At 43.0% G+C, this 18390-nt stretch overlaps 1 protein-coding gene across 1 annotated transcript in view; it reads right to left on the bottom strand.

Moving 5' to 3' along the window:
• Positions 1-18390, bottom strand: part of CACHD1 (cache domain containing 1) — a gene marked incomplete at its 5' end in the record, with an annotated part of 252596 nt that overhangs the window by 56667 nt on the left and 177539 nt on the right. Inside the window, 2 exons of the mRNA XM_082265153.1 lie at positions 1851-2084; positions 5249-5398. Of these exons, the coding sequence (XP_082121279.1) occupies positions 1851-2084; positions 5249-5398 (384 nt within the window). The remainder of the gene's footprint in view (positions 1-1850; positions 2085-5248; positions 5399-18390) is intronic.

Genomic DNA, 18390 nt, shown 5'->3' on the forward strand with positions numbered 1-18390 from the left:
AGAATGCACAGTGGATCAAGCAACCTTGAAACTGATGTTTACTTTGATATGCTGTCTATCATATGGTTTGCGAGTAGATTTATTTGTGGATTATTAATAAATGGTGTATGGGATTATGCACTCGGCTGGTGCGTCCCCTAGCTTTTGTGTTTTTGTACTGTTTGAAATTAAACCTGTGTTTTTTACCATACCAAGTAAAGCAACAGCTTCAGCTGAAACCTCCTATTGCAGCAGCATATACTCACTTTTTCCTTGATACCCTTAAACTCCTTTCAACTGCAGGAGGCAGGATAACATGCAATGTGTAAGGTATGAACAAGGGAAATTGGCCCAGTGCTTGGTGCTTGGCGATTGGCCCAGCTCTGTCACATGAAGGGAGTGACAGGTGTCTGCTCCCATGCTGGAAGTACTAAGTAATGTTTCACTTCCAGCATCTGAGTGGAGTAACGAAGGAGAAAAGGGAAGGTGTATGCTGTGTATATGCTGCCAGGGAGGGGGCATTAAAGCAAACATGTTTTTTTTTTGCCCTACATGTGAAAAGCACAGGTTTTCTTTAAAGAGAAAACTGCTACAATTGTGGCTTTTAATAATTGCTCTTTTGCTAAAAAACAAAAGAAAACAAGGAAAGCATTTAAAAATAATTTTTATAGTAAATATTAATAAGACAGTCATGGTTTAGAGTGATGCACAATTTCCTATTCAGTTGTAAAACTAAACAAAAAATAGATATAATAAAAGAAATGATAATCCTAAGGGTCCTTTCACACGAGCGGTGAGCTCGGCGGACTCAGTTTTTCTCAGTGGGGATCGATCAGCCGATACCCCGCTAAGCAGGCGGATAGCAGGCGGATCCGCTTACTTTGCAGAGACAGAGCTGTCAGAGCCCCGCTCTCCTCTACGGGAGATGGGATGATAACGGACCGCCTGTCCGTTTTCATCCGATTCTTCAGACGGATTGAAAATAGGGTTTCCATCCGTCCGGATTTCACGGACAGGATCGGATAGCAGTGGGTGTCAGCGGAGAGGTTACCACTGACATCTGCTGCTCCATAGGGCTGCATGGAGCATCCGATCAAGTCCGCCTGAAAAACTGACAGGCAGACCCGATCGGAAAGACAGTGTGAAAGGGGCCTAATATTCTACAACAACTAAACTGCAATAAGGGGGGGATAAAAAAAATAATTTTTGTACTCACAGTAAAATCTCTATCCTGAGTCCATCTAAGGGACAATTAGTCAATCTAGGGTTATACTGCCACCTACAGGATCCTGTAAGCAGTAGTATAACCCTATATACTGTACTTAAGCATACAGACGGTCCCCGGGTTGCGAACACAATAGGGACTGTAGGTTTGTTCTTAAGTGGAATTTGTTTGTAAGTTGAAAGTGCATTTCTAAGTGCAACTTCAGCCTGTGCAGGGATGTGGGGTGTTTTGGGTGCTTCTGGGCGTGCAGTCATGTTATCTGGGGCTCTTGTGGCCATGCAATACATACACTACTGCAGTGTGTAATGTGTCTGGCGGTGCAAGATGGCTGCTCAGCAGGTGACTGTGACCAGCGTGGAGCACGGGTGTTCGTAACTCGGGGACTGCCTGTATATCCTTCAGTGAAAAGACTCCAAGATTCTGCTTTCACAAATACAAATAGCAAATGTAGCAAAGAAAAAACATATTTCAGCTGCCACATTTCTAGAGTGTTACAGGATGCTAGAGTGCATTTGATTGACTTTGCATTCTATTTTTTTCTTTTGCTTAAATGCACTAAACAAGCCACAAACTAGACCTGACTATCAATAATGCCAATAGCTTAAGTACAGCTTCTTACTTTCCTGGATTCTAAAGTAGAACTTACCATCACCCATCTCATCTGAGTACGGCAGGCTGAACACGGCCTCATCGATCATGCGGTTTGGCAGGTTGGTATAAAACCTCCCCACGGTGGTCTCCAGGTTGCTGAGCTGGTTGAGGACCATCATGCTTCCTTTGGTGACTGGCAGATTACTCCGATCAGATACACCGTACTTGGCAGAATTCTGCTCTGCAAGGTCCCGAAGGAAGGCAAGCTCCTTTAGTCCCGTGACTCCTTCTACATGGGGGATGAGGATGGTAAATGGGTTAAACTTTGTCATATAGATAACATGTACCAAATACTCAAAGGGTAATTCAAGACAAGGACAAATAAAAGTCTTGACCAACTTATCTACTTAGGGGGCCTTAAGTGCAGGCCTAAAGTGCCCAAAATAATAAGTCAATATAATGCTACAGAAAGCTCTCAATGGCTGCAGATATGCTATAGGAGCTAGTCAGTTCATGCATGGCCAAACATGCTACAGGTTGCAGGAGACAATCATAGATTGGAGATGCATATTACACAAGCCTGCTAGAGATCACTGCTATTAAAGCCCCTTAAAAAAAAAAAATGCTTTCACATACAAACTCCATAGAGCCCCCTTAAAAACCACTTGTGCTACATTTGAAATTTCTCCGTGATCCATTATATTGACCAGCCTTTCTCAACACAGAGGAACCCTTGAAATTAATTTTTGGTCTCGTGGAACCCCTGCTAAAAATTAAAAACCTACAACTCATCAACTCATGACACTGCGTGACAGTCAGTGGGAAGAATCAGTGGCGGCTGGTGCTCCATGGGGGGCAGCGCCAGACGGACCGCATCATACCACCCCCTGGACCACACCAGGCCGCACACCATCCCCCCCCCCCCCAGCCGGCTCACTCACCCTGCCTGGACATGTGGAGGGAGGGCAGGCAGCAGCAGCAAACGGCGGTGACGGCTTCTTCCTAATCAGTTTTCTGCCTCTCCAAATGGCATGGCTTCTCCTTTCGGCCAATCGGGAAACGGGTGTGCTTATTGATTGGCCAGGAGGAGGATCCATGTGACAATAGCGAATATCAATTCGCTATTGTCACACAACTGGGTGGGCTTGGGGCGCAGTGCTCTGCGCCCCGAGCCCACCCTTTTTTTTGCGTATTAGAGCCTCTGGCTCTAATCACATGCTAAAAAAAAAAGCCCCATTGAACTCCATGCGTCTGGCACCCTGCATAACAGATTAGGGGGCCGGACGCATGGATAGGGGAGGCTGCGCCCCTGCGCCCCCAATGCACCAGCAGGCACTGGGAACAATGCTCCTTACTCTTGTCATCATTGGGAAGAATTAACCTCTTACAGATTGCTAAAAGAAACAATGGTGTCATTGGGAACTTATCGGAGGGGCAGAAATTGCCCATTTCTCAAGGAACCCCTAGCAACCTCAGGAGGAACCCTAAGGTTCCACGGAACCCTGGCTGAGAAGCCCTGATATAGACAAACACAGGAGAATGGAAAGCACAGAAAAAAATAAGCGTGTGAAAGAAATAAACCAAACCATTTAACTATTAGTGTAAAAAATATTTTCCTTCACTGGCTTGAGTAGGTAGGTAAAGAAAACACAGACTACTGGGCAGAGGCTCTGAGGACATCACAATAAGTGACAAAGGACCCCATACAGCCCGGGGCTGCTGGTTGGGCACCAGAGGACTGGTCCTTTAAAAGCTGTGTTGAACAGCAAAGTAAAGTTCCTGGTTTCAGGAGATAAAAATGGAAAGACCATCTCCTTCCTTCAGACAACTCTAAGAAGTCTATGGGAGTCATCAGGATATACCGTATTTGATACTTTATTCAGTACATGTGCTGCCATCAGTGGCCTTCATTCTATTCATTCCCAAACTTTCCAAGCCTGTCCTAAATGCGGCCCCTGTGCGAATCCACCCTTTTCCTACACCAGAAATGACCGACCTCAGAAGGAATAATGAATGTACCAAACTGTTGAAACATTTGAAGGCAAAGGAGACTCTGCTCTGTTTTAGCTTCCTGTCCAATCAGCATGCAGGATAAATGTAAACAATGCAGTAGGATCAGCAGCAGGATGTAATGACATGAGAGCACACACTCTGCAAACCTTGGAACTTTAACCATTTCATTATCAAGAGATGCAAGAGGGAACTGAATAAATTAATGGTTTTAATGATCGGTGGCTATGAAGGATCATGGAACAATTCTTATTTAAAAACAATATAAATGCCTAAAAAAAAAAAAATATTTAATAACTTGCATTGTCTTTTTTGTCTGCCTTTATTTTCATCTGGCAATAAAGCCCCATTCGCATGGGGGGGATTACATGCATGCCCTGTCTTTTGCCAGCAAGGGGATGCACATGTGTTCCGTGCATTCCTGTGCAGGAAGTTCTATAGAGGTCTATTGGGAAACACGGCTGCATGAACACAGCCAATGTGTTCCAAAATACATACAGACATATGTGAGGGTGCAAGGTATGTGTCCTCCAACTCTGGCTGTGTTTGGGGCTATGCAACCCCCACTGCAAGAGTAAATGCTTGTTAAAGTGGTTGTAAACCCTTACATATACCACGTGAAGTGATTGGCCTCAGGTAATACACAGAGATGAAACAAATCCTTCCACATAAGTTGTACCCGTTTATCTGCAGTTTTCTCTTCCCTACATCCATTCAACGTGCAGAATTTATAAAGCTTGTGTGAGATGCCAGAAACAAGGTGGCGGAGAACTGAAACTACACACTGTAGCGCTCAGTGAGGAAAGTTCTGGGAGCTGAATGCAGGGAAGGGACGCACCCCCCTCCAAACAGGTACAGAGCTAAGGCTGTCAATCAGCTGGCGGTCCCTCCCCTGGCACTTTTTTTTCTCTTGGTGTCAGGAAAACCTGTCAGAAATGACTCCGATAGTGCTGCTGAAGATGCTGATAGCAGAGGAATGAAGTATCAGACAGAAATGACACTTGGTGCTCTGGATTGAGACAAGTATACACTATAGTATAGAGGGATATACTTTGTTCAGATTTTATGTCTAAGGTTTACAACCACTTTAAATCTAGGGGTAGAGGAATGTGCTGTTATTCTTAACTCATTCCTCGCTCGGGCAGCCTTACAGTGCTCTCCTCTCATCACTGGTGCTCTGAGTTGTGGACAGGTCCTTGCCATCCCCATGTACAACGCAGGAGTATTGGTTCTGCATTGTATGTGGTGACAGAGTGCAAAGGCCAGCTGGAGTGCCTTGGAGATAAGGCTTTGGGCGGACCAGTCACCTACAATAAAGGAGGCCTGCCAGACTTCATGAGCATTTAACTCTTGCAGTGCAAGGAGGCCCCATTTTTTTTCTGGTTCCTGAAGTGAGGCTTTAATTGTATTATTGTGATCAAATCTGTAGACCCAATTGCTTACCGTTCATGATGGCATAGGTGAGAACCATGACCGAATTATTCAGTTGGCCGTTTTCCTCACTAATCGCCCTTAGTGTAGTTTTCTTGTCTTCTTCTGAGGAATCCCTGGAAGTTATACCAGCCGACAAATATATAATCGCCATATCTGTATCTAGGGAAATAAAAAGTAGCATGGAAATGAAACCCAATTTTATACATTAGAATCATAATACACCCATTTAGATAAATTATCATAAAAAAAAATATTTTCACTTGCAATCACTAAAATTGAGAGCAGGGAGAAAACAGGCGCCACACTGAGTGCAGTATATCAGGATCATACGTTTAATAGACACAGTGAACAGGTACTCACAAGCGGTGTAATAAAAACAACATGGCAGTATTGCAAAGTGGAATGATGATCCCAATGTCCGGATTCAGGATGGCACAAGCGGTCTCGAAGCCCTGGGCAGTAGCGAATGGAAGATCGATACTTCCCATACACTAGGGACACAGCACCGGCCGTTCTGACGTCACTTCCGGGATGCGTACTGGCGCCGGCGACGCGTTGTCGGAGCATGCGCTCCTTCCTCAGGCCGATAAAGCGCCATTTTGGACAAGGGCTTAAATGGGCAGAGGGGCAGAGCCAGCTGGGTCCTAAAGGTGCCATAATTCTTGCTCAAAAGAAACCCTCTATAACACTGGACTGGGGCTAGGTGCATTAGAAACATACAACCAAAGCAGTAGTCAACAAAAATGCAATGATCAACATTGGTCAAATTACACTTACATAAGAATATATTTAAATTAATTCAGAAAAAAATTCAGAAAAAAATTAATTCAGAAAAAAATTAAAAAAATATTAATTCAGAAAAAAATTAAAAAAATTATTAATTCAGAAAAAAAAAAAAAAAAAAACGTATATTCGGGATGGGGTCCATTTGTTGGAGCTATTGGCACCGTATAGTTGGGAATCCACATATATGTGGGTTTCCCTTGATGTGGATTCTCTGTATACGTCCATTCCACACTCTGTAGGCCTACAAGCAGTCACCCAGTCCCTTATGGATCATCCTACCATCAACTCGTCTCAAGCTCGGTTCATTGTGGAGGCAACCAGATTTTGCCTTACCCACAATTATTTTTTGTTCGATGGAGACTTTTATGTACAAATAAATGGCACTGCTATGGGGGCTAATTTTGCCCCCAGCTATGCCAATCTAACCATGGGGATGTGGACAAACACATTTGGAAAAACAATCCGTATGCCTCTCACGTTGTCTTTTACGGTAGATATATAGACGACATTATTGTCGTCTGGGATGGCTCTGAGTCCCTACTACTTGAATTTGTCAGTCACTGTAATAGTAATGTGTTTAATTTATCCTTTACTTCAGTTCACCATTCTGCAGAGCTGGCCTTTTTAGATTTACTCTTATACCATCGTGAAGGAAGGATAGAAGCAAAAAATTACACGAAGCCCACAGCGGGAAACTCCTTCCTACATTTTAAGAGTTGCCACCACCCAAGGTGGATAAACAACATCCCCAAGAGCCAGTTCTGCAGATTGAGGAGAAACTGCACCAATAATAATGACTACTTAGAACAGAGTGCCCAACTAAAGAAAAAATTTACTGATAAGGCCTTTCCGGAAACCCTTCTGAACCATGCCCATAACATCTATCTGGCCGGCCATGAAAGTATTAAAAAGGAAAAATCTGACGCAGAGGTTGCCATCCCCAGATTTGTGACTCAATTTCACACTAAGTTTAAAAAAATGGAGAAAATTCTGGTCAAACATTGGCCAATTCTACTGGAGGACCCCAATCTGAGGGAGAATTTACCCCCCAAACCAAAGGTTACTTATAGAAGAGCCAGGAACATCAAGAGCATGGTGGCACCCAGCAAGTTGAAGTATCCTCTTATATCATCTTTAGAGAGACCTTGCTTGATCCCACTTATTGGGATGTTCCAATGCCGCAAGAAGTTGTGTTTGACTTGTAAACATGTCACCCATGGACAAAAAATGTTTCAGGTAAAGGGAAAAACGTATTCATTGACACAGTTCTACAACTGTTCCACTGAATTTGTTGTTTATTGCCTTACATGCCCATGTGGGCTCTTTTATGTAGGAAGGACAATCCGCACCCTGAGGAAGAGATTCGGTGAACATCGCAGGTTTGTGGAGGCTGGTGATGACAAGCACAGTGTCCCACGCCACTTCCTGCTGCACCATGAACACCTGTCGGTCGGCCTCAGGGTGTGGATTATTGAGTCTATACCTGCTACTTTGTCGTCAGCAGAACGTTTTAAGAGACTATGTCAAAGAGAGGCCTACTGGATTTATACCCTAGATACTTTAGTGCCGGGGGGTTTGAATGAGGAAGTTGAGACCAATTCTCTCATTTGACCCTATCCAATTGGATATATAAAAATATATAAAAATATATTTTTTTGGATTAGACATCTGAAAGATATGCCCCTTCATCTTATCCATAATACTCTTGTACATTTATAACACTCCTTTTTGATAGTCCCTTTCCTAATAGTCACATATGGAGTCAGAATAATTTAATGGGATATATCAGTGGATGGTCATATTGGCTGATGGCTTTTTAACAATTTTTTTTAAACAATTTTTTAGATAATTTTCAGATATTTACGGTGGTTTTAAATATGGTGGTTTTTATAAAATGAATAGCGTTATAAAATGAATAGCGATATAATTTTATATATATATATATTTTTATTTTTTTTATTTTTTTCTGAATTAATAATTTTTTTAATTTTTTTCTGAATTAATATTTTTTTAATTTTTTTCTGAATTAATTTTTTTCTGAATTAATTTAAATATATTCTTATGTAAGTGTAATTTGACCAATGTTGATCATTGCATTTTTGTTGACTACTGCTTTGGTTGTATGTTTCTAATGCACCTAGCCCCAGTCCAGTGTTATAGAGGGTTTCTTTTGAGCAAGAATTATGGCACCTTTAGGACCCAGCTGGCTCTGCCCCTCTGCCCATTTAAGCCCTTGTCCAAAATGGCGCTTTATCGGCCTGAGGAAGGAGCGCATGCTCCGACAACGCGTCGCCGGCGCCAGTACGCATCCCGGAAGTGACGTCAGAACGGCCGGTGCTGTGTCCCTAGTGTATGGGAAGTATCGATCTTCCATTCGCTACTGCCCAGGGCTTCGAGACCGCTTGTGCCATCCTGAATCCGGACATTGGGATCATCATTCCACTTTGCAATACTGCCATGTTGTTTTTATTACACCGCTTGTGAGTACCTGTTCACTGTGTCTATTAAACGTATGATCCTGATATACTGCACTCAGTGTGGCGCCTGTTTTCTCCCTGCAGCTCATCACAAGTCCCTTCTACTTGCTTGCAGAGCAGCCTGCGGAGTGTGGTACACGGAGACGTATGTAGATGGACTTTTCTTATGGACTTTTTCTATTTATATCATAAAGCTATTGTGCTCAGTGGACTAGTACATGTTTGTCATTGGAGCTTGTAGAAGTTTTTTGGACACACACCTCCCTAGTTGTGCGCCAGGTCCACCCCCCACTAAAATTGAGAGGAAGGTGAATGGGCAAAATTTGCAACAGATACCAGATATGTTCAAATTATGCACTTTCATGGAAAGTTCTGTTGTGTTTCTAAAAATCTTATATTGGGGTTTTAGGATACTTTATTGTGTTCTAGCTTTAAGATGTTACAAATATTGGTAGACATTTATATTTTGTGGACCTAGAAACACATTCAGGCCTTTAAAGTGTTTGCTACCCCAACATTTCATATTTTATAATATGTGCCTGCTGTGCCATATACCTGTATTCTTCATAGAAGAAGTATCCTGTTCTTTTTGTATTGCTTCCTTTGTGTGAAACCCCTGGTGTTCCTGCCATTCCCTCTGTTTTCCCATTAAAAACTGACTACACTAAGCAGGAGAACACACAATGGTCAGATCTCTAGCTGTGCTGGGAACTCAGTGTGCTCTTGTGCTCTCCTCCAATGATCAGAGTTGTCCTGACACCCACCCATTCATTGGGAAGATCAGTGTGCTGTTGCTTCTCCTCCCACAGCTCCTATGCAACTGAAAACAGAGGGAATGTAATGACTAATAATAAAAAAAAGGGGGGAATTGATTTTAACAGGTACCCGCTCCCACTTCCCTAGGTGATTTGAGTGGAAGTTCTGCTCCTTCCCAACCCCCCCCCCCCCGCTTCCCAGAAGACTGCAGGACTATTCACAATGCGGCTCGCGCATGCACAGTGGGTACCTACAATAGAGATGCAGGTGTCGGGGATGGAAGACTGACACCTGCATAAAAAGAATGGCTCAGGTGAGCACATCGCTGGATCCTAGAACAGGTTAGTATCAGCTTTTGCAGCAGCTGACTTTTAATACACAAATATGACTGGGGCTCCTCTTTAAAGTGGAGTTCCACCCAAAAGTGGAACTTCCACTTTAGGTAGTCCTAACCCCCTGACATGTCACATTTGGCATGTCATTTTTTTTGGGGGGGGGAGCGGGTACCTAGTTTTGACAGGTACCCGCTCCCACTTCCGCTCGGAGCGCCGCGGCGCCCTGAGGGGAAGTTCTCCTCTCCCCCTCCCTCCCTGCAATCTTCTGGGACATGTCAGAGGTCCCAGAAGATTGCTGGCCAATCAAGACGCACAGCGCAACTAGCACATGCGCAGTGCGTATCTGGCTGTGAAGCTGTCACAGCCGGGTGCCCACGCCAGTGATGCCAGCGCCACCGAGACCAGAGGGAGAGGATCGAGGCTTCGGGCGGCCGCATCGCTGGACCATGGGACAGGTGAGTGTGTGTTTATTAAAAGTCAGCAGCTACACTTTTTGTAGCTGCTGACTTTTAATAAACACAGAAAAGGCTGGAACTCAGCTTTAAGGTAGAGCAGGGACTGTTGTGCATGTACAATCTATATATATATATATATATATATATATATATATAATCACATATCTATATAGTGCTGCATAAATTGATGGCACTATAACAGTACCTGCTGAAATAAATTTAATTTGTTAAGGCCCTGTGTATCAAACAATTGCAGTTATATTCAATAAAATATACTTTTAATTTTTTTTTTCATCCTTTGTTGCATCTCATTGCTGCTGCTCTTCAGCTTTCTCTTTGCAGTCATTTCCTTTCTACATGCACTCCAGTGAACCATGTATGCTTAATGCGAGTTGAAACATCTAATTGAAGTCTCCTTTAAAAGTCTGTGTGACGGACAGTTACCCAATAACAGGCGGTGTCTAAAAAAAGGACCCTCACAGCAGTATCACCAGGTATTACTTTAATGAAAATATAATAAAAAATTTTTAAAAATTACATTAACATGGAGGTAAACCCTCCTATCGTTTTCAGCCCAGGAAGCCGCCATCTTGGCCTCTGGTTTGATCTTCAACTGCCTTGATGCTGCACGTGTAATCAGTTACGACACCAGCCACTGGATGGTTTGACAGTTTGGTTGAGAGCACAACCAATGTGACAGTTACATTCCTGGCACGTTTCAGAAATGTAACTTTTTTGAAACTGTTAAATTGTCGGCCCTTGCCACGCTGTTCCCAGCTTCCGCACAGTCCTCACCGGATGGGGAACCTCCACCATTGGTGGAGGTTCCCCATCCGGTGAGGACTGTGCGGAAGCTGGGAACAGCGTGGCAAGGGCCGACATATAAGCAGAGGAGACACGCTCCCTACATTTAAGCTCTGGTCCTTCCTAAGTTTGATATGAGACATGGAGTGACTACCCTCACTACTATGTCACTATACATTGCCTTTCTGAGCTTCCCAAAACGCACAGTCCTCCTCGTTAAAGAATTCTCTATGGAAATTGAGATATGTGCCTGATTACTATATGTACAGACAAAAGAAATGATATGCTCCAGATGAAGCTTTTTTGTCTAAGAAAGCGAAACATGTCGAGCAAAGGTCATATATTACATGGTGAATGTTAACTTATATTTTCAGTCGACCCTGCTGACCGGCACCATACTGCTTGGGTGTCCGTCGGCGGTTCTTCTGATAACAAGCAATACGTTTCCAAGGATTATATGACTACTAATGATCTTGTACTTTGAACTGTATGTAAACCGACTTTTATAAGTTCTATGCACTGAGATATTGTACAACATAGACCATTGTTATGTGGTCTCACTGTGTCCTTAATACACAATCATTTGCCTGTATTTTTCTATGATTTTAAAATATTTAGTTTTGTATTGAATAAAAGAAATCTTTTTAACAAAACTTTTGTGCCCGAAATCTCTGTTTCCCAATCCTTCCAAATGTAATTGATCAATTGAGGATAGGGGCACACCCTAAATTGGATACGTCATGGCCAAGATGGCTGCTATCTGTGGACACATGACTTATAAAATGAAACTGTTAAATTGATGGGTTTACTTCTGCTTTAAAGCGGAGCTCCAGGCTACCCCCAGAAAATTAAAAGTCAGAAGCTACAAATACTGTAGCTGCTGACTTTTAATATAAGAACACTTACCTGTCCAGGGATCCAGAGATGTTCTCACCGAACCCAAAATATTCAATTGGCTTTAGGTGCCGGCTTTGGCATCTCTAGTAAGGGAAACCGGAAGTGAAGCCTTGCGGCTTCACAGCCTTTTTTCCTACTGCACATGTACATGTCGCGCTGCACCATGTGAATGGTCCCTTTTGTCTTCTGGGACCTGTGATGTGTCCCAGAAGACTTTGGGGAAAGAGGGGTGGGAGGACTTCTAGCTTAGATCACCACGGCGATCTGAGCCGGAAGCCTGGAGCGGGTACCTGTCAAAACCAAATGTGGCAGTGGAGGGTGCAAACAAGCCAGAGCTTTCCCTTTTTGGTGGAGCTTTAACCACTTTACGACCAGCCGCCGCAGATGTACTGCAGCAGTCTGGCTCGAACAGGCAAAGCGCGCCTAGGAGGAGCTAGGGGGCGATTGTGCGCCGCCGGAGGCACGCTCCCACCCCTGCTCGTCAGGGGGGGGAGCCAGTGCGGGTGTCAGGCGGCTCCGATGGCCGCCGTCCACCCGCGATCTCCCGCCGCTGACAAAGAAGGACGGACACCTGATGTAAACACTGCCATCCGTACTTCTCCCTGAAGTGATCACAGATGTCATGTGATCCTGCTTTATAGGATCACATGCCTCTGTGATGACTTCACAAGCCACGCCTCCACAGTTAGAATCACGCCCCTAGGGTCACATTTAACCCCTTCATCACCAACAGGGTTAACCCCTTCCCTGCGTAATTTTTACAGTAACAATGCATATTTTTAGCACCGATTACTGTAGTAATGTCACTGGTCCCCCCAAAAGTGTCAAAAATGTCAGTTGGGGGTCCGATCTGTCCGCCGCAATGTCGCAGTCCCGCAAAAAATCGCTGCCATTACTAGTAAAAAAAAAAAAGAAATAAAAAATGACATATCTTTCCCGTAGTTAGTAAAGGCAATAACTTTTGCGCAACCCAATCAAAATACGCTTATTGCGATTTTTTTTACCAAACATATGTAGCAGAAAACAAATTAGCCTAAAATGTTAAAACTATTTGATTTTTACATTTTTTTTTTGAGAATTTCATATAAAAGAATGTGGAAAATATTGTTTTTTTTTTTCTTCAAAATTGTCGCTCTTTTTTTATTTATAGCGCAAAAAAAAAAAAAAAAAAATAAAAATAAAAAAATAAAAAAATCCGCACAGGTGATCAAATACCACCAAAAGAAAGCTCTATTTGTGGGTAAAAAAGGACGTCAATTTTGTTTGGGTACAGTGTCGCACAACCGCGCAATTGTCCGTTAAAATCACGCAGTGCCGAATCCCAAAATAGGGTGGGAGGACTTTAGCTTAGATCACCTGGGCCTGGTCATTGAGCAGCCAAATCCTCCAGTCTGACAGTGGTTAAGTAAACATGAGATTTTAGTTATTGGGTTTATATCTTCTTCAAAATGATCAACTCTGCACTGAACAATGTTAGATTTCTTTCCTCACATGCTGACTTGTTCTGAAATATGCAGACTCCAAGGATGTCATCCTTCATCTTTCTTTAAGGCCTATTGAGTCAATGACCTGAAACAAGCATGCAGGTCCTGGCACTCCACTGGCTGCATGCTGGCTCCAGGGCTGTGAATTACTAAGAAAGCGAAAATTGCAAACGAGTTAAAACAGCAGCTCCCATAGTGATACCTTTACATGCTCCCTTTAGGCAAGCTACCTTTACAAACGTTTCCTTGTGTTTACTGAAAAAAAATACATATGTAAATTTCCATAACAGAAAACGTGCCACATGATAAATCACTCAAATGAGGAGTTTTAACGAGTAAAATAGGACTGAAAGGAAAGCGCTAATGTTCATCCAAATAACCATCAATTACCGTGAGCATTTATATACTGTAACAAAACCTCCTGCCAAATATGGATTTTTTTTTTTTTTTTTACTTCCTAAAATGAAAACAGTTGAAAATGGAAAAGAGTTGGCGTGTTCCTGTTTTGTGTTCCATGCCAAAACACAGCAGAAATTCAGGATATAACATAACAGATCCGTCAAATGAACAATGAGGTTTTGCCTTTGGCTTGTCACATCCGTTCTCTCAGGTAAAGTAACAGAATGCAGCGAAGTTTTCCTGCAACACTCAATTCACAAAGCCTAATGTGATTGGTATTTATTATTCCTGTACACTGTGTGTTAAAGCCCACTTCTGGGCAAATACATTTCTTCCTTCCTACTCTTCTCACATCTTCACTCTACCTCCTCCATCATCCATCCACCACTTTAAAGTGGAGTTCCGGCCTATTTTGCAACTTTAGTGATTCCTGGAGTGCTCGCTATGCTGATCAACAGTTGAGCATTTTCAATTTTTTTCGGGGGTCCCTTACCTTATTTTCAGGGCATTTTTGATTGTACTTCCTCCTCCTCCCCTCTCTGTGGCCGCGGCCACTGACATCACTTCCGCCTTTCCATTGCATCCTGGGAGCTGTTTGTCATCACTCCCAGGAGGCCGGAATCAGGAAGAACTCCCAGAACACTCCCTGGAATCAGGAAGAAGGACACAGCAGATTTCACTGCGGCTTCAGATGCCCACATCCAAGATGGCCGCGCCCAGACAGCGTTTTTAAAAGTTAGATTTTGACTAAAATCCAACACTGTACACCTTGTAAGTATGAGCGTAGCGGTTCTGTAAAGGGCGATGGATTAGTATTATAAGGGTATTTTTAGTTAAAAAATGTATTTGAGGCCGGAACTCTACTTTAAAAATAAAAAGCTACCCTCTGAAGCAGTTTTATACTCAACTATGTCCGCTGTTCATTTTCCTTTGGGTGTGATGACTGACGATCAAGCCATGCAGCCTGTGCCAGCACTGACCTATCTGTGCCAACATCACTTCTCAAGCTTGAAAGGACCCTGCCACTGGACAACCAATAGGAGGAGATGTCCACCCCCAACCAGAAAATGAAAGACACCAAAAGAAGGTAGTGAAAATATTAATAGAAGGATAAAGCTGCAAACCTATTATGTGATATAGACATAATAAAACAAATGCAATATAGAATGTTGTACTATTTTCAGAATAAAATGCAATGAAAATGTATGTAAAAAAATCTTTATATAATAAAAAGTCCATTAATGAAAAGAATCAGATAATTCTATCCCAAGGTAGTATTAACAAATGTGCAATCAAGAAGTGCAAAAGGTGATAGTGACCAGCTCAGCTCTTGAAGGCTGGGGGTATCCAAACACAGTGCAAACTCCTCCACCAAGTGACACCATACAGGGCTTACCAGATTGATATGACCAAACACTGTGCAAACTCCTCCACCAAGTGACACCATACAGGGCTTACCAGATTGATATGACCAAACACTGTGCAAACTCCTCCACCAAGTGACACCATACAGGTTTCCCAGATTGATATGACCAAACACTGTGCAAACTCCTCCACCAAGGGACATCATACAGGCTTACCAGATTGATATGACCAAACACTGTGCAAACTCCTCCACCAAGGGACATCATACAGGCTTACCAGATTGATATGACCAAACACTGTGCAAACTCCTCCACCAAGGGACATCATACAGGCTTACCAGATTGATATGACCAAACACTGTGCAAACTCCTCCACCAAGTGACACTGTACAGGCTTACCAGATTGAAATTACCAAACTCTGTGCAAACGCCTCCACCAAGTGACACCATACAGGCTTACCAGATTGATATGACCAAACACTGTGCAAACTCCTCCACCAAGGGACATCATACAGGCTTACCAGATTGATATGACCAAACACTGTGCAAACTCCTCCACCAAGTGACACTGTACAGGCTTACCAGATTGAAATTACCAAACTCTGTGCAAACGCCTCCACCAAGTGACACCGTACAGGCTTACCAGATTGATATGACCAAACACTGTGCAAACTCCTCCACCAAGTGACACTGTACAGGCTTACCAGATTGAGATGACCAAACACCGTGCAAACTCCTCCACCAAGTGACACTGTACAGGCTTACCAGATTGAAATGACCAAACTCTGTGCAAACGCCTCCACCAGGTGACACTGTACAGGCTTACCAGATTGAAATTACCAAACTCTGTGCAAACGCCTCCACCAAGTGACACTGTACAGGCTTACCAGATTGAAATTACCAAACTCTGTGCAAATGCCTCCACCAAGTGACACCGTACAGGCTTACCAGATTGATATGACCAAACACTGTGCAAACTCCTCCACCAAGTGACACTGTACAGGCTTACCAGATTGAGATGACCAAACACCATGCAAACGCCTCCACCAGGTGACACTGTACAGGCTTACCAGATTGAAATTACCAAACTCTGTGCAAACGCCTCCACCAGGTGACACTGTACAGGCTTACCAGATTGAAATTACCAAACTCTGTGCAAACGCCTCCACCAAGTGACACCATACAGGCTTACCAGATTGATATGACCAAACACTGTGCAAACTCCTCCACCAAGTGACACCGTACAGGCTTACCAGATTGATATGACCAAACATTGTGCAAACTTCTACACCAAATGACACCAGGCATACAGGCTTACCAGACTGATAAGACCTTTTTAGTATAGAAAGGTCAAAACACGCAGAAAGCACCAAGTATCATGTGAATCTTCTTGAATATGATCATCAGCATGTAAGAAGTACAATGACGTATTCAGGGACTTCTCAATCATATATCCATCCAGGTATGTTCTGGGCTGAAGGAATGCACACAGATCCTATGCACGAAAGTTACTGCTGTTACAGTGCCTGAAGAAAAGCAAATGCTTTCCTGGACTTTATTTCAAGATATGCCAATACCTGCATGGATATACAGTATCAATGAGGAGTCCCTTTGGAATGTCCCTGAATATGGTCATAGTACTTCTTACCTGCTGATGATCACATTCAAGAAGATCCACATGATGCTTGGTGCTGTGTGTTTTGACCTTTCTAGAACAAAAAGGTAATTTTATTCTGGTAAGCCTATACTGTGTCACTTGGTGGAGGAGTTTGCACAGTGTTTATATACCCCCAGCCTATAGGAGCGGAGCTGTCACTATAACCTTTTGCATTTCTTGATTGCACACTTTTTTTTAATGCTACCTTGGGATTGAATTATCTAATTCTTTTCATTTATGGGCTTTCTATTGTATAGAGACTTTTTTTAGATAACTTTACATTGCATTTTATTGTTCTGGAAATAGCGCATTCTATATTGCAGTAAAAATGTCATACATATTGCGGTGACAGGCTTTTTAATGCATTGTAAAACGTCTGTCACTGCAAGGACACATGGAAAACAATTGTTTTCTGTGTTTCCTATTCACACTGCAATGCAGCCTTGAGCTGCGATAAAATGCAGAGTTTAAAATATGTATAATGATAGATGTTCTTTACCATACTTTAAGTGCAGATCTCCCCACTGCAGTCTACAAGAGATGTAAGAAGCAGTTAGGTAGCTTAACCACTTAAGCCCCGGAGGATTTGGCTGCTAAAGGACCAGGGGTTTTTTTGCGATTTTTTACTGCGTGACTTTAACGGACAATTGCGCGGTCGTGCGACGCTGTACCTAAACGAATTTGACGTCCTTTTTTTACCACAAACAGAGCTTTCTTTTGGTGGTATTTGATCACCTGTGCGATTTTTTGATCACGCGCTATAAACAAAAAAAGAGCGTAAATTTTGCAAAAATAACAATATTTTTCACATTTTTTTATATGAAATTCCCCAAAAAAAAAGTAAAAATCAAAATTTTTTAACATTTTTCGGCCAATTTGTTTTATGCTACCTATGTTTGGTAAAAAAAAAATCGCAAAAAGCGTATTTTGATTGGTTTGCGCAAAAGTTATCGCGTTTACTAACAAAGAGAAAGATTTTTGTCATTTTTGGTGTTTTTTTTTTTAACGCGTAATGGCGGCGATCTGCGATTTTTTTTTCGGTACTGCGACATTGCGGCGGACAGATCGGACCCTTGACTGACATTTTTTACACTTTTGGGGTTACCAGTGACATTACTGCAGTAATCAGTGCTATACATATGCACTGTTACTGCAAAAATGACACTGGCAGGGAAGGGGTTAACTTTATTGGACAGGGAGGGGTTAAGTGTGTCCTAGGGGCGTGCTTTCTACTGTGTAGGGACATTCCTATTGGTGTAAAAGCAAAGATCAACCGTTCTACATAGTAGAACGGTCAGATCTTTACTTTTACACAGGGAGAACTGACAGGCAGCTTGTTTACACAAGCTGCTCTGTCTTTCTCCCTTCACAGGAGCGATCGCAGTGTGACTGGCGGACATCGAGTCCGCCGGTCACACGCACTGACTTGCCTGTGAACGAGCCGCGGCGGGCGCGCGCCCGCCCGCGATAGGCTCGCAAGTCAGTGACAGGCGAGTGACGTACCGATACGTCACTCTGCCTGGCCGGGGCTGACCGCCGCAGTATATAGTCGTGCGGCGGTCGGCAACCGGTTAAAAGAGTTGTAAAGTCAGAAGTTTATATTAATACATTCTTTGCATTAAGATAAAAAGCCTTCTGTATGTAGCAGCCTCCCCAGCACTCCTTAATACTTACCTGAGTCCCATCTCTATCCAGCAATGTCCAGGAGTCCCTCGGCTGTCTGGGATTCTCCCTCCT

Source organism: Pelophylax lessonae, assembly GCF_965119305.1.
Source record: "Pelophylax lessonae genome assembly, chromosome: 8".
Lineage (NCBI taxonomy): Eukaryota > Metazoa > Chordata > Amphibia > Anura > Ranidae > Pelophylax > Pelophylax lessonae.